The following is a 24,218-nucleotide window of genomic DNA, read 5'->3' as shown; positions in this document are numbered from 1 at the left end:
GTAAGCCATACAGTTTCCTCAAAGACATAGGCTCACTCGTTCTGATAATTGCAATCTTGGAGTTTGAGCCTTGGGCTATCACACAAGGTCAATTAGGTCAGCCTGTCCAAGGAGGAGATGAAATGGAGCACATTTATACAATCAAATTCAGGGTAGAAATTCTTATTCAGTTTTAGTACGAAGATTTCTTAAAGATCCCAAATAAATGGGCAAATCTCATTCTATGACTTTTGGTGAAATAAAATTAGGTGGCTTGGTTTTACAATAAATCTCTTCTTAACTGGAATGATGGAATGATATGAGTTCTTGTACATTTGTGACCTTGAGGTAAACCATTTATATCAATGCATGTAACTATATTTTTTTATTAGTACAATCTTCAAAGTCTATCCGATATGCGTAACCAACTGAAAACACCGCCCTGTGTGCCAGCAGCTCGCATTGTGCTGTTAGATAAACTGCGCCAGTCATCAGCGCCGCCTGTGTGTCATGCTAAGCGGTCACTGATAATATTTTGGTTTGGATTTATTCATGGATGTATAGCATATGCTATACATTTCAAAACAATCTCAACGGGTGCACAGAACACAATGGTTATGTGTGTCACACTGGGTACAATGCTGGATTCATATGGTGGCGGAATAATCGGGAAAATAAGTTTCCGACTGGGAAAATTTAAAATTCACGTAAATGCCCCCTCAAGTTGGCAACATTTTCGCTACACGACGTGCCGAATTGGCGTCATACTACGCAGTAACATTGCGGGCGATATGCAATCGTATGCAATACGGTATTGCATTTGAAAAAAATCTCACATGTAATTTGTAATACTTTATTGTAACAGTTAGTTGCTGTCCATGTGGTGACATAGCAAAGTTATTTAAGTAAGATAAAGCAATATTTTAGTGGCTTTAGGGAATGTAACATTGCTCGTGCAGTAACAAGTATGGGACAATATCGCTAATATAAAGCTTTAAACTGAAAATAAATACTGGACGACTTTCCAACTCGGGGACCATGGCTGGGGCCATCGGAGGAGCTCGTGAATGCAGCATAAACAGCTTAACTCCGCCCCGACAGCTCCTCCACCTGATAGCCTCTGCGTGTTGAATGTTTGGGATTGTTGTGATGGGAGGCCGCAGCCATCTTGGATCAGCGCCGCTCCACACTGAGCAGCAGGAGAGGACTTAGGACGTTAACGGTAGAGCCAGTTAACTAACGTTAGCTGCTCGGACAGATTAACCACAATCTGTGTCGCTGTGTGGTGCGACTATGCTTTACATCCGCTATTTTTCTTCGTTAGCTGCCTCTTTGAGTGCATAAAAATGGGTATAAACTGTGTTAAGCGTCTAACGTTATAACTCCGGTGAGGGCGGCGGCGGTGCAGATCCACGGTATATTTTTTAATTTCTGGATAGAGGAGTTACTATGAATGGAGGATAAATGTTGCCAAAGGCTGACAGCAGCAGTTTCGTCCTCTTCTCTCTTCTCTTCGTCCTCACGTTAACGGACCCACCACGGACAGGTAAATAAATTCAAGTTGTTTTTCCTTTGCATACATTCCCGTGAGCTCGTCTCGGAAGTTGGAGAAAGAGATTACAGCTGTAAGCAGAAAGCGGCAGGTCAGGCGGAAAGGCCTGTTGGATAAACCAGGGACTCTGGTTGTTTTTAAACCGCTGCTGTGCTACTGCTGCTGGGCAGCGTGGAGGACCACCGCTACCACTGTAACAGTAGAATTAAAAAAGAAAAGAAAAGTAGCAGTAGTAACTAAAATCTCCCTCGGAAATCATTAAACGACAAACATTAAATATGTATACAGTCCACATAACATTATTTTCAATAATCGCTATTCATTTTTTCTGCTAGACCGTTGCCTCTCTTTCATACGCTATTTTTTTTGTGCCAATTATCAATACAGCTGTATTGGGGAAAATGTTTTCTTCACATTAAATATAAAAGGTGGATATTTTTACAGGTATCAACGATTTTACGTAGGTGTGTGTTTGTGGGTACGCTTAGACGTGAAGCTGTAATTTGAAATGCATGTCAGATTCATGTTCTTGCATCACAAAAGCTGGCTCTCATTGACTTAGCTACCCTTCAGCTACACAGTTAAACATATCCGAGAGATAAACTCCACAGTAATGTAATTGTCATGACACTTTCCTTAAGATGCTTCTGTCGTTTTTGTGCAACACATACTGCAGACACAATCGTATGACTTATTAAAAACATACAGAAACCCCAAGAAAATACACACGTGTGCATGTTTGTTTAAAAATAATCTAGCCACCTTAAATACTCTAATGGCACACTAAAGTCATCTTCGGTAGTCATGTCTGTCATAAAATGCCAGTGTTTTATTATCCAAATAAGGTAAATTAATTAACGTCGTTTGTCTAAATTAAAAGCCTGCACTCGTGCTTTGAATGCAAACACTTGGATGGCCTTTTCTGGATTCCTTCAAGCTGTAAAAACATAAATGCATCTTGTGGTTTAATTTAGGCCTGATCTTGTGATCCTGACAGTCTTGTGAATTTGAGAAACCGTTATCAGTTCAAGTCATGAATAAGCACATCATTGTTTGGCATATTAAAAAAGGATTGCCTAAAAAAATGCAGTACACACAACACTGCATACTTAAGTTTGTATAGTTCATTTGTGATTGATTCTTATGAAAATATTAAGTTGACATTAGGATGCTCTTTGTGGTTCATTTAACCTCAATGATAGAGCGTAATAAACTAATCTTTTAAAAGGTGAATTTGTTATTTACTCTAATGTTAAAGAGTGAATACAACACTTTTTTTGTTTAAAATAATTTTAAACAGAGTATTCTTGTCTGGGTTTGAAACCACTCCTAGTTGTTTGGGGGATAGTGTGGCCTTCATGCCAAGCTTCATACAGGGAAGACTATCTTTTTTTATTCGTATTTTGTACAGACTGTCACGGAAGTGCAGGCTTCCCAAAGTTTGATGCCCACACGACTTGAACGTGTTTGAGCAGGTGTGAACGTGAAACACTTTGCCTTTCACACAGGTAGGCTTGAGTCAGCGCCTTTTCAGAATCTGACAGCATCTACTGCTGCTGATTTAAGAAAGGTACATGCATCATAAAGTGAAATGGCCATTAAGTGGCTCTTTGGTTATAGCCTTCAGCTTTGTACAACCAGCTTTGAACATGCCAGTGAGCCAGACAACATTTTAAAATGTTGAAATATTTTTTTATGTAGTTGGGCCTTACATACTTTCTATCCAAGGGAGAATAAAACATGTTGGAGGTGCTTTTAATTCAAAATATGATGAGAATCCAAATAATCACATGCAAATGTCTCTGTGGGTTGCTCATGCATGTATGTTTTTCATGAATCACAATATTGCAAAAGTACGTGACAAATGTAAAAAAAACGCAAATAGATTTAATCATACACAGGACAGTGTGGTGGTTCAGTTTACTCCCATGCATGTCATGCAAATAAATACATTGTCCACCTGATTTTAATATGGCCATTTGTCCTGTGTGTTCCCCAACCTTCTGCCCAATGCAATGGCAGAAGTTAAGAAATGAGAGGCTTCAATGTGTGTGTTTTGCTTAGTAACAATCGCAAAATGTACACTGAACAAAATTATAAACGCAACCCTTTTGTTTTTGCCCCCACTTTTCATGAGCTGAACTCCAAGATCTAAGACATATATTATGAGAGAGAGAGAGAGATGCAATAATCATACGGTCTTAATCAGCATCTTGATATGCCACACCTGTGAGGTGGATGGATTCTCTCGGAAGAGAAGTGCTCACTAACACAGATTTGCGAACAATATTTGAGAGGAATAGGCCTTTTGTGTACAGCTACAGGCAGCTTGTAGGTTTGGTTTGAATGTGAGACTGGCAATAAATAAGGGTTAGACTAAACAGCAGCAGCAGCGTTCGGCTAAACATGTCTGAGATTCTGAGACTGAAATCTAGCCTTGCATTTGCAATGCCATCAGTCTATATCGACAACGTTTAATTTCCGGGATTGTTCAGGTGCTGCCGGAAATTCCGCCGGACGTCCCTCATTTTCGGCTGGATGTTAGTCACCTTCGGCTTTCTTTGTGTTGGCGTTCAAAACTCCGGTCAATTTATGAGGACTATGGCTAACTTGGTTAAAAGAAATGACAACAAACCAGAGTACGTTTTTCTCCCATCCCGGAATGGTGTGTGAAGTAGACAGACCTTCCTCCGCAGTGCTGTGGAGGAAGGTCTGGCAATGCGTGACTACATGGCCATCAACTTGAGCAACCAGTCCACTGAGCTTTGTTTATCGTTACTGGGGGTGAGCGAGTCGTCTGAGTTACACTGGCAGCTGGTTTATCACTGTGTGTTCTGCACACAAAAATTGGCTGTAGTTTAGCTTTTGACCAACATCCGTCAACAGTCAGCTGATTTTGTTCACCTGATACCTCCCTGACGAGACTACAGTTGCAGCAGGCAGTGCAGTAAGCCAAAAGGAGAAGACCTGAGTTATAGCCACAGTGAAAGACTAGGAAGTAAATACTATTAAAGTAAAGGTGTTGGAAAAATTGATTATTATTGGCCAAATATTAAGATAGATTATGGTTCCACTGATCACTTAATGGGTTTTCTCAAAATCATCTTTGTTACTGAGTGCATATACACTATGTAGTTTTCAACCTTGGACATACCTACATTATGTTTGTCTTTCTAAAGCACAAGGTCCATTGATTACTGTATCTTTTTTCCAACTGGAAGCAGCAATTCTCCTCATCACAACCTAGAAAGTAATTGTTTGCAGATAATTTACTTTCTGATGTAGAACAGCCAAGAGGTGTTCCTTGGCTCAATGAAAACCATTAAAACATTCTTACAAGTTCATAACTATAATCTTTGAGTAGGTCATTGGCTTGAAATGTGAGAAAAGTAATCCACCAATACGGCTAGTGTCAAATTTTTTTGACAATAGGAATAAATAAAATTGGTAAAATAATATTATTCTATTATTTCAGGAGTAAGGTTTTAACAGCTTTATTGATGACTATCAGCATCAGAAGTTACAATAACACGGATTAATTATTTCCTGCTACAAGACTCTGTGAGGCAGCCCTGACCTTCCACATATTTCTGGCTCGAGAACAAGACTCTTTCACTTTCACACCTGAAACATTTGGCAACCTCTTGCTCATGCTGATGTCCTGTATCGTTGAAAGTGTATTTGGAGAAAATGAAAATGTCAGGGGAGGTAACTGACAGTGCCACAGGGAAGAGAGATTTCAGTCCGACTGACAATACGTTCAAAAGCCGAGAATCTTGTGCCTGGTATCCCTTCAGCTGCCTTTTAGAGTGATTATGGTTATTTTATGCTGTAGGTCAGTAAAGATTGTCCTTTTTATCCCTGAAACACTATAAAGGACTAGTATTAATATGTTATCCTAATATGATAAATGCCAGTGCCACAGATCTGTATTTAAGAGCAACTCTTTTTGTCAGTTGTCATGTTAGTACTAAAAAGATGTATTCATTTCCTACCCCAAAACTGTTTTTTGATATGTAGGCTATCCTGATGATTTGCAAACCAAACGGCTATGTTTTTAAAGGAATTTGATCCAGAGTGCATTCATCCACACAGTGTAAAGAAAATATATTGGTTTTAAATGTGATGTGGTAAAAAGAAATGAATGCCCACACCCACTCACTTCTAACAGTGAGCCTGAGTGTTGATGTGAATCATCAGCGGCTAGAGATGATGCAGTGTACAAGGCCGGTTCACTCTGCCATTATACTGAGTTGGGGCAGTCTCATAGTCTTTATTGTATTTTCCTGGTGGTTATGTAAGACATGCAGAGGCTCACATGTCCAGGGCTCCAGACTGCAACCAAATGGTCGCATTTTGCGAGCAAAATTTGAGTGTGCGACTGAATTTTAAATTTACATCCAGTCGCACATGTGCGACCAGTAAATTTACCCCCTTTTTTTATGTTAAACGTTGAAATTTCGGTACCTGAGAGCGCGTAAGCACAAGCTTATCTGTCCTCTCTGAAAATTGACAGCAAGCAGAGCTCTGACACAAACGCACACACTCGCACACATGCAGAGCTGCAGACGGTGCAAACTATGTTGGCTCTGCAGTTTTATTGAAGTCACAGTGAGTCACGGAAATGCCGATAAAGTGGTTACAGTTTTTCATAACTTCACGCAGACAGCGTTTAATGAGATATGATATTAATGGCGAGCCGAAAGCGGTCGCGGTGCTGTTGACGTAACACTTGCTCGGAGACGAGCAGGCATAACAGTGGTTTCTATGCCCTGGTGACCGACTGACAGGCTGAGGTTGTAAGGCAAGGCAACTTTATTTCTACAGCATCTTTCAGCAACAAAGCAATTCAAAGTGCTTTACATGAAATGTTAAAGAACAATTAAAAACGGTCATGATGAAAATAAAACGGGCTAAAAAATAATCTACAAGTACAATAATAAAAAAAAATGTTTTTACTGTCATGACAGCGATGGGGCTGTCAGTTTACCTTCTATGTTGCATCTTCAAAAGTGACACTGAATTTGAAACAGCACATTGTAATTTCTGCATCTATTATCAAAGTATTAGTAATACAGTGGAAATTAGTAGAAATGTGAATATTTGGTTAGCATGTTGATTTACGGTGTGTGCCCCTAAATTTTCTGGTTGTGCCCCTAAAATTTTCAGTTGGGGGCCACTGTGCTCCTAGTGAAAAAAGTTAGTCTGGAGCCCTGATGTCTCAGGGTATCCAGTGTTCACTCATTTGTAGACTTTTTATTTTTTTATTTTTCTTTTTTTTTATTTTTTTATTTTTTATAAAAGCCTGTGAGAGAAATAGCCTGATATAGATGATTTTTATTCTGCTTGCCAATGGCCCTCAGAACTGCTCCATTTGTCATGAATCAGTCAATAATGCAGTGATTCCCAGGCAGATGCATAAGCATGTGTGCTTGCATGTCAAGCTTGTGCACTACCTTGCATCGTGCATATTGTGGTTAATTATGAGCCATCATCTTCTCCTAGCTTGTATCTCAAAACAGTAAAATCTCTCTCTGGTGAAATCCCTATCAAACAAGAAGGGGAAGATAAGCTTTAAAGCAGCTGTTAACCACAGCAGATGTAATCCCAATCACCAGGAAGTTCAGATAATGACAAGGGAAGTGCACTTAAACTTGAAGCTGTTATAGATATAAGGTTCTTTTTAACCTGGAGATGTCCAAGCTGTGCCTTCAACATATATGATATGATATCTGATAACCTAAAGCAGTAGGCTACCCGTATTTGAATACATTTTGCTCTTGTGAATTTCCCAGCAGCAGTTATTGGAAAATCACAGAGAGAATGAATACTGATCGGTGCAGGCAGCAAGTCCTTCTTTAAACCACAGGCAGCAGAAAACGCAAACCAGCTGTTTATTTTCTAGTCGTGAGCACATGCAGATCCAGCCTAAAATGAGTCTGCTACATTTATATAAACAGTCCCCAGCTGGAAATGGGTTTTGTTTGCTCGCTAGCCTCCCAAGTTAACATAGCAAAGCAACGAGTCTTATTACAATATGTATTGTTGAAACAAATATTTAAACTTTAAAAGTCCTTGGCAGGATTTGTTACATCACCTTGAAGCCATGTACAGACAAGGGAAATCTTCACATCTCCCTCTGGTGAATGTGTTCAAAGATCATCATAAAATAGTTAAATGATAGACATACTGTATGTTCACATGATAATAGTACCTTGCAAGGCACTTAATATAGATTGACTATCATTGAAAGCATTTTTTTTATCTAGTCTATTATTCTGTTTTATATGCATTAATTATTAACATCACATTTGGGATATATGGTCTCTAATGTTATCCATCAATTTGACACATATTCAGGCTCCCTGGGATCAGGTCCCAGGAGACTAGAGATGGGTCTGTAATGCGTCTCAATCCACTTAGCATTAACCAAGGTGACGTCTGCTGTTAGACACCTTTTTAGGCAGAGTGAAGGCAACCTGCGTTAAGGTCAGCCTTTTAAAGGATAGGTTGTTTTTTTCAACCTAGGCTTTATTGAAAGCCTTTTTCTCATAATTTATAGTTGATAATCGTATGGCCTTGTGTAGCATCAGCTCTCTCAAGATGGAGCTTCACTCTGTTTAAACATGGCCCAGTGGGGAAGTGGATAGGTCGTCAACTAACGCCATATCTGAACGTTTAAAAAACAGACAGGAAGCCCATTACAGCACATCTCTGCTCTTTATGCAAGTGAAAATATGAACACAAACGATACCTTTTTTATTAACCTTGTTCCACTTGGCTACATCTGAGCTATACAGGGAGCAGGATGCTGTGCAAAATAAAGTCACTATGACCCGATAAAACAAGGTTTGTGTCCTCTGTTAGAACACAACAAGGTTACGTCTAGTGTAATGTGAGATTCCTGTTTTTGAATAATATGATTAATCGTGTTTTTTTTGAAGGTCTGAACAATCGTCCTGTTGGATTGTATTTAAACCTGCAGTTGAATGGTTAGTTTCTAAAAAGAAAGCTATTGGCGAGGCTGCACTATGATTGCAAATAAGGTCAAAACTTGTAATTTACATCTGGTTTGTAAAAGTAAATCATTTTTAAACGACATACCTACATTTTTCATTTATTTCAGGCTAATCATTAATTTGTGCAGCAGTCAGAACTCTAGAACAAATAGAGGTCTGTTTTAATCACAGTGTTACAGCCCACTGTAGATTGTTGCGCTATGGGATCATCAAAGCTGAAAGTCTGGTTTGTGTGCGTTTACAGTTTTTTTCCAATTGCTAAAACACAATTTTGCAAACTAGGCTGGTTTTATCAAAATACTTAACACAATTCACAAAACCACACACCCAAACTGCAAAATACCTCCTATATCCTGCAAAATGAAGCACTGCAACCAAAACTACATATAGCATTATCAAAATCAAACTTTTGCACCAAATGGCACACACTTCATTCATATTACCAGGTTTTTGTTTAACCAACTACACACTGTTGGGCATAATGAAAAGCACTCTCATCTTTAGTATGCTTTTGCCATAATACTAAAATAGTTCATATTGTAGAAAATTTTTCAGATTGTTCACATGCAAAGAAATATTTGCAGATACACACACATGCTGTTGAAACATTATTTATTTTTATTTTTCACCAAACAAGTCAGTGCAACATATGCACAGCAGATATATTTACATTGGACTGAACCAAAATATGCTCACAAAAAACAGTAAACTGAAAAAGAAAATTGCAGAAAAAAATATATAGGAAAAAAAAAAAGAGGCAAGAACAATAATTAGCCAGCATCTTGCCACACCTGTGCTCACCTGTGGTCTTTTCCCAGTGCTTACTTCCTGATTGAAGTGGTAACTATTAACCATTGAGGGGTTTGGCCAGGTGGCACATTTGTTGGCCAATTAGCTCATGTAGGGTCATTTTGAATGGCAGTGTTTTGAAATGGCAAACATGTGACTTTATGTCAGATTGTTGTCTTATGCAGAGAATCGTGTTCAGTGCATTTAAAAAGTGCCATTTTGAATTGGAAAATGTGTGTAAAGCAGAAAATGTGTTTAGACTTTTGGAGACTTGAGAAGAGGTTTTGCTCTCTGTGTGTCAGTTTCAAATAATTGTGCTATGCATGTCATTTTAGTGTGTTAGTAATTGGAAAAAACTGTAATGTAACCTGGGCTGGTACACAGAAACAATAGTCACTTGAAATACCTCTTGATTTTTTTCCAAGTGAAAATAGCACTGCCATATTTGTCAGGGGAGTGGGTGGTCCAGCTCCATTGTAGGGAAACATAACCACCTGTATCCCAGAACAGATGGTGTAATATACCCTCTACTGGGCAAGCAACTGGGGGGAGTCACTGAGCACACTGACAAATACCAGACAACTGTTGACAGTATAATAAATAATATATATCCTTATACACAACATAATGAGCAGCACAAACAGGATGAATATTGTCCCAAAAGACAACCCATTAACACAGTTTAGTCACACTATTCTTTCTATTTGTTTCAGGTCCGCGGCTAGCTCTGGCAAGATTATTGTCAGGTAAGCACCCAGTGTAGCGGCTGTCTGATCTTTTTGTTAGAATATATCCGCAGCTCCTTCAGTTTGAACCATTACTAACCCTTAAATATTTTCAGTTGGTAAAAAGAAACCTCCAAGCAAAAATATATAAAGCCTGAAAACCCCTGTGATTGTTTATACTTTCTTAATAATAGAAGAATATTATTTTCTAAGTAGCTGATAGATTTTAACTTTGTAAAAACAAGAGCATGATAACAGTCGGTTGAACTTTCTTGTCCTGTAATCAATAATTGTCGGGACCTGTTGAAGGTGAAACATCACAACGGACTGTGTTGCTGAAGGGTATAAACGGACAAAAAGACATTAAGTGTGTGTCTGAAGTAGGGTTGGTTACCGAAACCTGGTTCCTTTGCAACTGGAAGGAATCGGACCGGATTAGAATGCAAATTTCGGTTCCTCATTTCGGTTCCACTTAACGTGTAGACGCGAAACGGACGTAAAAATATCACACTGTCTCTGTAGTCTACCGCTAGCTAGCTACCATAAATGTAGGCTACTTTTAAAATGTCATATTTTCCTCTGGGCTCACCAAAACGGAAGTAAAAGCACATTAACCATTCACTGCAAGTGATCACTAGTAAACATATCTTTTGATGTCATTTTTCAGTTTTTCAAAAATCTGTTTAGGAATCGTTTTTAAGAGGACCGGTTCGGAATCGTCTAAATCCAAACGATACCCAACCCTAGTCTGAAGACTACGTCTTTCCGGTTGACCTAATAACTGAACTGTTACTTGAAGACATTTCCAAAAGTCCTATTTTTTAAATTTTCAATAAAATAAAAATTTGTGTGTGTGTGTGTTGCATGCCCCCACATTTTCACCCCTCACCATCTTAAGATCTCTTATTTTATCAACTAACGCTCACGTGGCCGTACTCTGACATGAAATGGTTTTCTCTTGTTTGGAAAAGGCTCCGTCACGTGCAGGTTTGACCACACAAACTCTCTTGTTGTATTTCAGAGCAGCGCTGCAGCCCTGGGCAGTTTGCCTGCCGCAGTGGGAAGATGCAGTGTATCCCAATGTCCTGGCAGTGTGACGGCTGGACAGCATGTGAGGACAAGAGTGACGAGATGGACTGTCCCCGTGAGTATAGCTCACTTAAGCCCTTTTACACCCACTCAGTTACCTAACAGCCATAACGTGATTGATTTCTTGAAAGAACAGCAAAATACCGGGACCTTTTTCACACTTGGACAATCGGATCACAGCTGGATGGCTCTAAATACAGGTGTGAATGCGCCCAGAATGCTTTAAGGACGCACTGGGATCTAATCAAGAGACCTCCAGAGATGTTCAGTGATGCATGTCGACCACATATGAACAGTATTAGCCTTTAGTGTGAGCGCAAAATGCATCCCTGACTGAATCGATGGACAACCCTGTAACATTTCTAGTGTTCCAAACCCCAAACACCGTTCAATCCAGCTATTTACTTTAGCCAAACAGCTCGGACGTGGCTTCAACACTGCAGGTCCTCCTAAAACCCCACAAGGAATCAAAATTCAGGACTAGAAGCTCCTGACTGGCAGCGTCAGATGGCAGGGGGGAGGCAGAGTTCAACTCTGAGTGGCTGCACGTGTGTCTCTGTTTTTGTTTACTGCCGGTTGATCTCTTCAACACTGCATAGACGTTACAGTGCTAAGCCTTTGACCGAAATCCTATTGTTTTCGACTCTTAAATCCAGAGAGACCTTATCCCCAGATCTCTGAACGCATAATGGGAATTATTGAAAGGATTGAGTTCAGCATGTGACCTCGATAGAGCAGTAGTTGTGCATGCTCTCGCGTTAATGCTGTAGGCCTGCCAACAACCCTATGTACTGATTGAGTTTTTAACACTGGACTCTATTCATTCCTCAGTAAAAACCACATTTATAGAACCGGCAATAAAAGTAGGAATTGTTCGTTAAAATAAGATTCCTTGTGTTCTTTGTTTTCCCATGAAAAGTCCTTAATACAAATACATTCAAAGTATATTGTGTATGTTCAGAAGCAAATCTGCTGAACATTGTGCATTATTTACCCATTCCCTTTTAGCTTGTAGCTTTGGTTTCATAGAGAGAGGCAAGAAAACGCCAAACAATGCCAACGCATAACTCAGTAAGGGCTTATTGTCTGCTAAATCAACAGCACGCATGGAAATCAATATTCTTGTTTAGGATTAGCGCTTTTTTGAATAACATTACGAGGTGGAGCGATCCCTCACACTAATTCCAGCTCGACAAATGCCAGCGGAAACTGCTCAACCTTGTAACTTCACTGAAGGTTAAAGAGGAAAACGTATTCTGTAAATATCCAGTTGGCAGCGAGCACATGGCCGACTGTACACAAGAGAACCAGTTGCATTAATACTACTAAACAGAAATAAATACAATCCATTATAAGCTTTTTATTTATGAATTCTCAAAATGTCAACAGTTATGTGTTCAGGTTAGTTTATGTCTCAGTTTAGGGAGGTGAGTTGCTATTTCTTTCTTTCTTTCTTTCTTTCTTTCTTTCTTTCTTTCTTTCTTTCTTACTAATTCAAAGCAGAAGAAATAATTTCACTAAATCAAGGAAACGCTAACAAGTTTATTTTAGTTAAATGGCCTACAGGGTCACTTAAAAATCAGCTGTAAAGGATTACCAGTCAGTTAGTTTTCAGGATGAGTCATAATAAATATCATAATCAACCTCGACACAAATGGATAGAAATCCGAAGCACATAAAGTAAATAATAAGCGAGAGAAAGAAGTGTACGTAGAGGAATACCAGTAGTAGTCCATGCAGTCTGTGGAAATTGTATAAATATATGAACTTATAGCTAAATCATTTCATTTATTTTTTTTAACGAAAAAGGCCTTTGCACACACATGATTTAGAACGTGGTCCTAACAGGCAGAGCCGGTGCTGAAGCAGTGCCGCTTTTAACATGTTGCACAACATAAACCAATATGTTCACTGGAAAATTAACCAAAGATCCTTTTTTTTTATTTTTATTTTTTATTTTTTTGATAATGCAAATACAAAAACTTGTCTACACTTGTTGAACCTGAGTCTTCTTTTATTCAGCTATAAAGGAGGAGAGGTTTCGTTTTGGCAATGGATATGACCAGGTAGAAGACGTCATCGGTGTGGCTCAGCCTGTGCGCTTTAACAGTAAGCATCTCACTTTGCTCCCCCGTAAATTGTAGTTGATTATAAAGTTGTTGAAACTGCATTATGCGTACACAGCTTTTATCAACCACAATGCTGACATTTCTTTTCTGTCCATAGAGAAATGCCCCAGTGGGTGGCACCACTATGAGAAGACGGCCAGCTGTTACAAAGTGTACCTGAGGAATGAGAACTACTGGCAGGCCGTGGATACCTGTCAGAAAGTCAATGGCTCATTGGCTACTTTTGTTACCAACGAGGAGCTGCAGTTCATACTGAAGATCGAGGTGGATTTTGACGACAAAGTCTGTGAGCGCAGAGACCAGTGCAAGTGAGTTTTTCCTCTTTCTTGCCTTTTTACGTGCCCTTTTTATTTACGTAGAAAATGGCTGCTTTCATTTATAGAAAAGGAAGCTCTGCAAACTCAACTCAGTCTCTAGAGCTCAAAACCTTTTGAGTTGCAAATCTACTTTTCTAACCCGTTTTGTTTTTTTGTAATTAAACCTATGCTTTGTTCTTGTTGATCTTTTTTGTTTTTATGAAATAACTAGACAGTACACATACAGTCAAATGTATCAGTGTGTTCCAGCAGAGGTGGGGGGCTGACGGTGCTCTGTCATTGGTTGCAGGCCATCTAGTGGCCAATAGGGGCTGTTAAAAAGTGCTCAGTACTGGCTTATGAATAAAACCTGAAATGGATCATTTGACGCAGTAAAATCTAAACATTGTAGCAATTTAGTTTTTTTGTTTTGTTTTGAAGGTTCTGGGTGGGCTACCAGTATGTGATCACCAATCAGAACCACTCCCTGGAGGGCCGCTGGGAGGTCTCCTACAAAGGTATGTGGCTTTATCTGCTCCAGGAAAGCCGACTGTTTTGTGACTTGATTGGTTGTAATGCTTAAAAATATTTTGTCTTTCCTCGACAGGGTCGATGCAGGTGTTTCTGCCACCTGAGGATCTGACCAACTTTGGGGACGCGCCTCCCACCCAGGACAACGTCTTCTGTGCCCAGCTGCAGCGCTTTCAGATCAAAAGCATGAATGAACGAGGCCTGCACAGCTGGCACGCTGAGAACTGCTACAAGAAGTTCCCCTTTCTCTGCAAGAGGAGTATGTGCTCGTTTTTGTGTTTGCCATTAGGACATGCATACAGTGTTTATTTTGGACTCTGTCTTGATGTTGCATTTTCCCAACAGGGCAAACGTGTGTGGATATAAAAGATAACGTTGTAAACGAGGGCTACTACTTCACCCCTAAGGGGGACGACCCGTGTCTGAGCTGCACGTGTCATGACGGCGAGCCTGAGATGTGCGTGGCTGCGTTGTGTGAGCGTCCGCAGGGCTGCCAGCACTTCCGCAAGGATCCCAAAGAGTGTTGCAAGTTCACCTGCCTGGACCCAGGTACTGCCACATTAGCAGCAGATTTGTGTTAGCGGCTGCATAGAAACCTTGAGTATTCATCCTTGGAGGTTTGCACAAGGTGGAGCTCCTAACAAATTTACAGTGTATTTAATTTATTGCACCGTGTGGCGTTTCTTGCGAGCTCTTTCAGCCACAGGTTTTTTTTTTTTTATTTATTTATTTATTTTTTATATACACGGTTTGCAAGAGCCATTCAACATATTATTTAAGTATTATATAAGTATTTTGTTACATTTTAGTTTAACCCTTGTGTTGACTTTGGGTCAAATTGACCCGTTTTCAATTTTGTTTTATATCAGAAAATATGGGATGTAGAAATAAGTGCTGAAAATGTGTAGAAGAAAAATGTAACAATTTAAAACGTTGGAAAAAGCAAAAACAAACTGTGAAAAAAAGGCGTTGAAAAAAGGTTGACGGGAAGACAACACAAGGATTAAGAATAACATAAGGATTTAATTGATCCTGTTTTTAAATGAAGTGTTGGCATCTACTGTCTACTGCTAGATTTTTCCATGAACTCAGTTGATACATGAGGTGTAATGAATAATTTTTCAAATTGTTTAATCTTCATACATGTAGAAAAATGCAGAATTCCTTTATGAGCTGGATGAGAGAAATGTGTGCACTTGTCATACTCCGGAGGACCAATGAGCTTTCAGCGTGTGCTGTGATACTCTTATTTTGTCACTTTTTCTCTTTTTTTCCTCAGATGGAAGCAGCCTGTTTGACTCTATGGCCAGCGGAATGAGACTGATCGTCAGCTGTATCTCCTCCTTCCTCATCCTCTCTCTGCTGCTCTTCATGGTCCACAGACTCCGTCAGCGGAGACGTGAACGCATCGAAACTCTGATTGGAGGAAACTGTGAGCGTTAAGCCTGACACACACACACACACACACACACACACACACACACACACACACACACACACACACACACACTTCTCCTAATCAGTAATTCTCATCATAATCAGTTCTAAGTTAAACTATAGCGACCAACGCTCATTGCACCGTGCTCTTTAACAGTCATGGCATATTTGAGCAACAATTCAGACTCTCTCATAGATCAAGAATATTGAAGAAAACATCTTGTAAAAACACAACATTTCTATAAAGATTCAGTCATAAAACATCATTTTTTCTAATAAAATTTGTGCTGTAAATGAATGTGTTTTTTTTTGTGTATTGTACAGTCATTTCACATCATCCTCTGTTTCTGTTTTGATCTGCTCAGTGCACCACTTCAACCTTGGAAGACGAGTCCCAGGCTTTGACTACGGCCCGGATGCCTTTGGCACGGGCCTCACTCCCCTGCATTTGTCTGATGATGGAGAGGGAGGCGCTTTCCATTTCCAAGAGCCTCCTCCGCCGTACGCAGCCTACAAATACCCCGACATCCAGCACCCTGACGACCCCCCTCCTCCTTACGAAGCATCCATCAACCCAGACAGCCTCCTCTACGTGGACCTTGGTAGGCGCCGATCCTGTTTCTGATTCCTGTATCTCATCACGTACCGAGTGTAACGCTCTTGTCCTTATTCCCTCTCTTCTCTGTCGTTACCTGCAGGACACCGTGGGGTTTCCATGGTGCCGAGCCAGATGAACGCCATGGGAGACGGGCTCCAGACCGATATTCCTAACGCCTCTGGTCCCATGCCAGACTCGGCGCCGTCCTCTCAGGAGAGGGAGGACTCTATAGATAGCAGCACCTTCCTGGTCGGGCCCGACACCCCGACAGATGGCCACGCCTCCGCTTCCATGCCCGCAGACTGCGCCTCCTCTCTCAGTACCGTAATATAGGACTGTGGACGGACAGCAGGGAGCTGCATCCGGACATTACCTGCTGGGTAAGGATGGTCCTGAGTGCATTCTGCACCCGGAGAGGACGCAACAGACTGTGTTCTCGGTTATCGAAATGCTGACTGCAGGGACAAGAGTTTAGGTTTGTACAGACACATCAGAAGCAGCCCGTTTTTTTCTTTTGAGGTGCGAGGATGCCCTCTTTCTGAAGACTCCTCTGCAGTTGTCCTTCTGAGTGTATTTCTTTTTGTTTGTTTTGTTTTTTAAACACTGGCATCTGAGGGAGCAGAGAGGACTGTTTCTTACGGCGCGGGGAGAGACTTCATTGAAGCTGAGAAAGCTGCACTCGACTGAGCAAAGCTTTTAAAACCTCTCAGAGTTGGCCTGATGGTTCGAGAAGCCCTGATGTAAATACCCCTTCAGGTCTGTGCCGGTCAAATTTGTTATACTTGTGTGTCCCAGCACAACACAGAGAATGACGGACAGTGAAGCCAGCTATTGTTCCTTGTGCGGTTTTTGTTTGCATCTTACTGTTGTTCCAGTTGACTTATCTGTGTTGATTAGGGGTGGTACGGTTCACAAAACCCACGGTTCGGTTCGTATCACGGTTTTAGGGTCACGGTTTTCGGTTCTGTACGGTTCTTGTTATTTTTTCTTTTAATCTTTAACGCTCCAGAATATACTTCAGCATATGATATATATAGCTAAAATTAGCATATTGAATGCATGTTGCACAAAACATGCACACAGTGGCAGTTCTATATTGTTTTATTTCATCATAGGTACCATGAAATCCAAAATGTTCCCACACACCAGACTATAAACGACGCTGGCGCATCCTCCAGCTCTGGGCAGCCTCTCTCCCACCTGACATTTCTGCAGGTGACGTGACCTGCAGCGGCACCCCACTCCACTTGAGGAGCGGTCGGCTCGGTGTCTCTCAAAATCTGACGAAAATCTTTTAAACTGACCTTTGTCGATCTGAAATGAAGACAGATTCAGCAACTGCACGGCCTATTTCTCGCTTAAAATGTTTTCAGAAACACGTTCGGGATACGTATTTTAGTAGAATATGAGATCGTATTCTGAACGAGCCGCCATGACAGTTTGGCTTTGAAATTAGGGACCAGCCAGACCTATGGCAGCTGATTGGACGATCGCGTCACATCGTCCAATCAGCTGCCATGGGTTGCGTTTGTCACGCTCATCCCGCTCGTCATTTCCAGTAACTGTTTTAACATAGGTGTATAAAGTGGGCACTACGGCAGTAAGAGGTTAGTGCAGCTTAACAGTGTACTGACGAACCGTGCGGTACACACACGCTCCGAACCGAGACTAGCGAACCGAGCGGTTCGGGTGTTTTTTCATGAACCGTACCACCCCTAGTGTTGATCTGTCGGTCTCCAGGCTACAATAATGTTCTCATCAGCCCCAGATCTCAACTTTTACTTTCTCATAAGAATCGACTGTCCTCTCACTTTATTAGTCTGACAAATGAAACTGTCTTCCAGGTTTATAGTGGATATTTGCAGCAAAAAGTTTTGTAGCAAAGAAGTTTAACCTTGCAAGGAAGTACAGTTAGTTTCCTGCTATAAGGGGTTCTTAAGTAGGTAATGCCGACACGAGGCATTCAAGGAATGTTGTGGTACTGATAAATATATCGGAGTTTGTTATTGTGTTCTTTTTTTTTTTTTTTTATTATAATGTATGACTGCAGGCTGTCATCTTGACTGTTTTCTCGTGGGACAGATGCAGTCTGAACACTGATCAGCGAGCGGAAGCGATGAAGCTTTTCAAGTGTTCGTGTGAAGATTAGGGATGATATACCGTCATTAAATTTGAGGAAATCAATTTATTTAAGATAACTGTTCCAATCGTGAGGTGGTTTAATCATACAGACATTGTTACTTTATCATCAACTCTTTGCAGCATAGTTGTGTATTTGCTAACTGAACCATGTTTAGTGATTCAAGGCTCAATGTTTTGCACGCTCATCCCTCGATTTAATCAAGGTTTTTGTTTTAGTTTTTTTGCAAAGAATTTTTTGAAGCTGTCACATTTGGATGCTACCCTTCCATTCCTGATGTGTTTGTATGTGTGGTTCTTCACACAATACATCTCAGTTGCCTCAGTGATTGAGGTTGTTTTCAGCTCCTGATGAAGATCACTGACAGTAGCTTGGCTCTTTTTCTGTTTGGCGTTGATGGGTCTGTTACCGTCCTTGTTTCTCAGTTGGATTGCAGTAACAAAATATTTTAATTAAAAAGAAAAATTGTAAACTTGTATATTTGGAACTTGTTAGATCCCTCTTATGACGACAATCGTTTGATTCACTCAAGGATGAATTTTACAAAGCCTGAAGAAGTAACATCAGTCGTCTCACAGCCACCAGCATTCAAACCGCTTTTGATCTGCCTCAAGAAAACCAGCTGTAAATGTGTCCGAATGACTCGTCTGTGTATTTTCATGTTTGAATGTACTGTGTGTTGTGCTGAAGCTTATTTTCCCATTTTTCTTTTGTTTTTGGCATTGACAATCCACAGCGGATTATCCAACAAACAAAATCTCAAATTGTGGGAAAACGTAGCGTCTGCATGTCTGTGTGTAGGAGATGATGTTCTGGGTGTTTTTTTTTTTTATTTTTATTTTTTTTTCATCGTTTTAATTTTATTTTCTTTTTTTTTTTTTTTAACCCGCTTTTTGGAGCTGCAGTGCATGTTTTTATCTTTTGGCATGTCAGGATTTTTCTTTTCTATTGAAATGTTTTTTTTTTATCTCAACAGTCCATCCTGTACAGTAGGTTCAAAGACTCCTGCATATAGTTTAACATCTCCATGTGCATCACAACCATCAAACCTGCCCATGACCCCAACAGCTGCATTTACACTGCTAGACTATGGTGGTGTGAGAACAAATTTTATTGGATTTGAAATGTTTTATGTATTGTACAACACATGCTACATTTCATTGTCTTTTATTTCATAGCCTTTTAATTACAAAAAAATAAGCTTAATTTGCAGGGGGTGGGCTTGTGTTTTTCTGACCTAGATGTACATCTAATCAAATGCCAAATAAATTGCACCATGAAGGACGACTTGTGTGTCAGTGGGTATGAACACAGCATCATACTGAACTCTATGTTGAACCTTAACAATCACGACATTTAGCTGCTCTATGAGTCCTGCAGGAAAGTCCTCAGTCTGCAGCAACCAAATGTCAGAGGATTAAGGTGGGATGCAGGGAAATCCCCTCCACCACCATTGAGATGGAGGTTGTTGGATACATCCAATCCACAGCAATGGAAAGATTCAAATAATTTAAAGAAAGCAGATATAGCGCACCTCACAGTGACTCATAAGGCAGTGGGCGGAGCAGCGATAGATAGCGATACCCTGCTGGAGAGCACTGTGGCTGAAGAAAAGAGGCTTTGTTCACACGGGCCAAGTAGTGACAGAATCACATAATCTATTCCTGGATGGAAGAGACATTAACGCTGTTCAGACAAGAAGATGATGATTGAATTGTAACCTCACTAAAAAACCTATTAAACATAAGAGTTTTTATATGTCAAGTTGAGGATTACATTGTTCCACATTATTTTATTGAACTTTTTTGAGATTGTTACAGGTGCTACATTTCTACACCCTCCTTTATATGAAGGCACATATATTATGTTCCTTTCTAATTAAGCGTGCTACACATCCACTGACTTTCCCATGAGATGAATGGGTCTTGTTACTGGTCACTATAGGCATCTATGCTGGCAGCAGTGGGAGGGAGGGGAGGGGGGGGGGGAAGCTGTCCTGCATCAATGCGCCTGTTGATCAGAAAAGACCACTAGACTGCTAATGACACGCTTCACTGATCAGACCAGGAGAAAATAAAACTCAGCTTCCAGCTCCGTTCCTATTTAAGCAGGACGTCCGCACCTATCTTCAGCCTACCCCAGATACCACACCTGTCTGGAGTCTTCGGGCTGCGGGATCCCACCATGGTTTGGACTGCTGCTCTCCTCACGATTGTGATTTCATACGTTAATTCAGGTGAGAGTCCTGCTGGAGTCTCAGATGACAAAGAATATATTTATAATGCAATTTCTAAATTCAAGCTAATTAAACAAAAGAAACATTATGCTTGCCAATATTTGGCTATTTTTATATTCCAGAGGACTACTGTTACAGCGAGCCACACTGCGGTAAGTAATGAACTATGTTTTATTATTTTAAAACTCACACAGCAATTTAAATAATGTGATCTTTTATTAAAATGTAAACTGTCCTCATAGTATATTAGCACTCTGTCCCCACTTGTTGGTGAATAATTTACTGGCCATAGGGAGACATTAATCAACTGAAATAGACCATGATTTTAAACAATTAAACTTCTGTTTCTATCATTCTTTTTAAACTGTGTAGCTGTTCCAAGTTGGTGACTCCTTAAAATGAAGCAGTGTCTTGCAATAATTGAGCAAATTTTCAACTCTCAGATTGTGTGCTTTGAATAATTGTTTTTGGAGGCCTCAAGAGGTTAAATTGTCCTGTACTTCTCAAGACAAAAAGGAAAAGATTAGAGAAAGTGATAAGAAAAAAAACTCCCCACAAAGCACAACACCCCATTAGTAGCTGTTCTGGAGTTTTTGATCGTATAATGCAATCTTCCTAGTTGACAAAACGGAAAAAGAATCAGAAAGTTTACATTTGAACATCTCCTGCGCAAATTCATGACAACTGGGCAACGTGAAGAGTGCATGTTATGATTGAAAGCTCTGGAAAAGCTACTAAATGGACCATGCGGTTAGATTGTTTTGTCAGTTTCCAAGATCAAGAGTTAGCTCTTTCATAAACTTTAAACCGACAAAAGGTAATTTGATGATAACTGGGAAAACTCCATCTGCTGAGGAAGATCATGTGAGTTGATCAAAAGCTCCAGAACAGCTGCACAATCAGGACCTTGTGGTGAAGTTGTTTGGTCAACATCTTGTGCTGTTTCTGAGGTCAAGAATGAACTCTAACCTTCAACATTTTTCTTCTTTCCTGTCACAATAATCATCTGGAGGTTAATCTTGAAGATTACTAATGTAGATAACACTTCTTCTGTTCCATCTTTCACCGGTGTATATGGTTCTTATGTAATTTCTTTGCTGTCCTCAGATCCTTATGCATGGGGAGACATGTTCCCGTCTTGTCACCCTTTACTTGAAGAGCATCACTCGCCCATCAATCTGGACCACCAGATGACCAGAAACGAGTCTCTGAGATCTTTACATCTGGAGGGCTTTGATGTGATCCAACCGGGCCACTGGGCGCTTAAAAACGACGGACACTCTGGTGAATACACCACACATCCTGTCGTGACCCTGTATATTATTGTGTTGGTGATGACACCTTTCTGGTTGTTCTCAGTCGTGCTGCAGGTTGGTGGTGGCATGTCAGTGAGCGGTGGAGGTCTTCCAGGTGTTTACCACACTATCCAGCTGCACTTCCACTGGGGAGGCCCGGCCACTAACGGATCAGAGCACACGGTGGACAGACGCAGATACCCGATGGAGGTACAGTACGGTCAGTAGACAAGCTCTACACCGTCACTAAGCAACTGTTGCAGCAGGCTGGTGCAGTGCAGCCTCCCCTTAATGTCTGTGCTTTTTGTTTTTATTTACTTCTAGATGCACATAGTCAACATGAAGTCCATCCATCCGAATCTGACAGAGGCCTTGGGCGATCCAACAGGACTTGCTGTTCTTGGATTCTTCATTGATGTCAGTTTAACATACATTTGTTCTATTCAAACATTTGTAGCATACAAATACATCCTGATTTTAAGCTTTATTGCAGGTTGTTTACGCAGACCATGTGCACTTTGGACTCGTATCCCAAAAGCTGTCCTCTGTCGCTTATAAAGGTCAGAGGACACTCATAGAAAATTCCCTCCTGCTTGCTGTTTGTGTCGTTTGTAACTCTTTTCTCACCACTGCTGTACGTGCCACCTCCCCCAAGGCCAAACTACTAAAATCGAGCCATTCCCGCTGATGAACCTTCTGCCAAAGCACAACATGAGTCAGTATTACCGGTATTACGGCAGCCTCACCACCCCTCCATGTTCTCAAGTGGTTGTATGGACTCTGTATGAAGTCCCCATCTACATCTCATGGTCCCAAGTAGGTCTCTTAAGTCTTTCTCTGAAAGAAAACCCATATTAATGGTTTGCGGAGTGCCGTAAATAATCATTTATCTTTTCTCTTCAGCTGGCTCAGTTTACCTCACAGATCTTCTCTACAGAGGAGGATGCAGAGCAGGTGACACCTCTGCAGAACAACTTCAGACACATCCACCCTGCCTTCAGTCGCATTGTCTCCGTGTCCAAAGATGCCAAACTCCTCACAGGGACGGCCAGTCGGCCCCTCAGCTCAGATGTGTCACTGCATCTGCTTCAAATCATCTTGCTGGGAAGCTTTATTTCTGGACTCTAACACCACGTTAAGTCCAAATCATGAAACACTGCATCAATAAACAAAGATGTACTTATACAAAAATGACATTTAGATGATGTCCAGCAAAGAAAAAATACATGAAACAAACTATGAAGAAAAGTACTGTAAACTGTTGAGTTGTTACTAAAAGTTTCATGATTGTGACCTGCTTTCTGCAGGATTAACTCTATTGAGCTAAACAATGTGATAAAATACATGCATCATTATTAACAGTTTAAAATAATGTGAATTTAGCATTGAAATGTGTTTTGTGATGGCAGCGATGTGTGCATTAATGACCGTAGGCCTTTTGCGGACACAGCATCATTTTGAAAAAGGTACAATCCTAATACTATATATTGTCTTTTCATTTGGCTTTGGGTCAGACATTGTAACTCCACAAAAATATGGAGAAATGTTAGTGATAGTCTAAATCGACAGGATTCATTTAGAGGATTGCTCCGGTGGCAGATGTCCCTTATTTTCGGCCGGATGTCCCTCACCTTCCGCTTTGTTTGAGTTGGCATTCTAAACTCTGGTCGATTTATGAGAATATAGCAGATCTCTGCAGTGTAAATCCAGACAGTTAGCTAGACTATCTGTCCAATCTGAGTCTTATGTTGCATGACCATTGACTGTAAATATTATTAATAATATATACAGTCTATGTGCACGACTTAAACAACTTTTGAACAAGCACATGTTCCCTCAAAACAAGTTCCTTCCCGAGGCAATATCGCAGAGGCTCCCCCAAGACGATTGTGATTGGTTTAAAGAAATGCTAATAAACCAGAGCACGTTTTTCTCCTATCCAGGAATGCTGTGTAGACTAGTAAGCAAGAGTGATAATAGTAAAAGAAAAAAAGGATACTTTTAGTTTAAGTGAAAAGTTAGAAACAGGCTAAGCGACAACTGCCACGCTAGCAGCTCTGTGAGTGAGGCTGTACTTGAGCTAAATGCCATGGTAAGCTTGCTAACATGCTCACAATGACAATGCTAACGTGCTGATGTTGAAACGTGTTTAAAGGGATAGTTTGATTTTTTTTTGTGAAGTGGGGTTGTATGAGGTAGCCAACTTATCCATAGTCAGTGTATTACTGGACTATGGAGCTCATAGAACACCACTTCAAAAAGTTAAGTTCAGTCTTTGTTTAGCATGATAGCATGCTGACATTGGCTAATCACTTATCTGTTTGCTAATTAGCCATAAACACAAAGTAAAGTTCACCTGAGGGTGATGGGGATGTCATTAGTTTCGCAGGTATTTGATCATAA

The 24,218-nt window shown here is 40.5% G+C and overlaps 2 protein-coding genes across 5 annotated transcripts; both read left to right on the top strand.

Annotated features, from left to right (window-relative positions):
* The first annotated feature begins 1,104 nt into the window (after window positions 1-1,104).
* Window positions 1,105-16,786, top strand: dgcr2 (DiGeorge syndrome critical region gene 2). Of its 3 annotated transcripts, none has more exons than XM_039780777.1 (11): window positions 1,105-1,525; window positions 10,053-10,085; window positions 11,086-11,208; window positions 13,176-13,262; window positions 13,380-13,590; window positions 14,020-14,096; window positions 14,186-14,368; window positions 14,455-14,658; window positions 15,389-15,541; window positions 15,912-16,148; window positions 16,245-16,786. In XM_039780777.1, the coding sequence occupies exons 1-11, from the start codon at window positions 1,444-1,446 to the stop codon at window positions 16,475-16,477; spliced, it is 1,623 nt and encodes a 540-aa protein (XP_039636711.1). In that variant the 5' UTR covers window positions 1,105-1,443; the 3' UTR covers window positions 16,478-16,786. The 3 variants fall into 3 exon arrangements, with proteins under 3 accessions (XP_039636711.1, XP_039636712.1, XP_039636713.1); XM_039780778.1 differs by having other exon boundaries at window positions 1,106-1,525; window positions 15,392-15,541; XM_039780779.1 differs by lacking the exon at window positions 10,053-10,085 and having other exon boundaries at window positions 1,106-1,525.
* Window positions 16,787-19,729: 2,943 nt separating this feature from the next.
* Window positions 19,730-23,631, top strand: car15 (carbonic anhydrase 15). 2 transcript variants are annotated; one of them, XM_039780637.1, is made up of 8 exons: window positions 19,730-20,520; window positions 20,643-20,672; window positions 21,628-21,804; window positions 21,880-22,025; window positions 22,140-22,232; window positions 22,309-22,375; window positions 22,471-22,631; window positions 22,719-22,943. In XM_039780637.1, exons 1-8 carry the CDS (start codon window positions 20,469-20,471, stop codon window positions 22,941-22,943), a joined length of 951 nt encoding a protein of 316 aa, XP_039636571.1. In that variant the 5' UTR covers window positions 19,730-20,468. The 2 variants fall into 2 exon arrangements, with proteins under 2 accessions (XP_039636571.1, XP_039636570.1); XM_039780636.1 differs by having other exon boundaries at window positions 21,628-22,025; window positions 22,719-23,631.
* The last annotated feature ends 587 nt before the right edge of the window (window positions 23,632-24,218 follow it).

This window comes from Perca fluviatilis, chromosome 17 (genome assembly GCF_010015445.1).
Source record: "Perca fluviatilis chromosome 17, GENO_Pfluv_1.0, whole genome shotgun sequence".
In the NCBI taxonomy this organism is placed as follows: Eukaryota; Metazoa; Chordata; class Actinopteri; order Perciformes; family Percidae; genus Perca; species Perca fluviatilis.
This window is presented reverse-complemented; position numbering and strand designations above follow the sequence as displayed.

What these genes read in the sequence shown, in the direction of transcription:
- dgcr2 (XM_039780777.1), top strand. Translation starts at nt 1,444, where the DNA reads ATGTTGCCAAAGGCTGACAGCAGCAGTTTCGTCCTCTTCTCTCTTCTC. An exon ending in AACGGACCCACCACGGACAG is followed by an intron (nt 1,526 to 10,052) that starts GTAAATAAATTC and finishes TATTTGTTTCAG; the next exon opens with GTCCGCGGCTAGCTCTGGCA. An exon ending in AACTCTGATTGGAGGAAACT is followed by an intron (nt 15,542 to 15,911) that starts GTGAGCGTTAAG and finishes TGATCTGCTCAG; the next exon opens with TGCACCACTTCAACCTTGGA.
- car15 (XM_039780636.1), top strand. Translation starts at nt 20,469, where the DNA reads ATGGTTTGGACTGCTGCTCTCCTCACGATTGTGATTTCATACGTTAAT. An exon ending in GATTTCATACGTTAATTCAG is followed by an intron (nt 20,521 to 20,642) that starts GTGAGAGTCCTG and finishes TTTATATTCCAG; the next exon opens with AGGACTACTGTTACAGCGAG. An exon ending in GACGCAGATACCCGATGGAG is followed by an intron (nt 22,026 to 22,139) that starts GTACAGTACGGT and finishes ATTTACTTCTAG; the next exon opens with ATGCACATAGTCAACATGAA.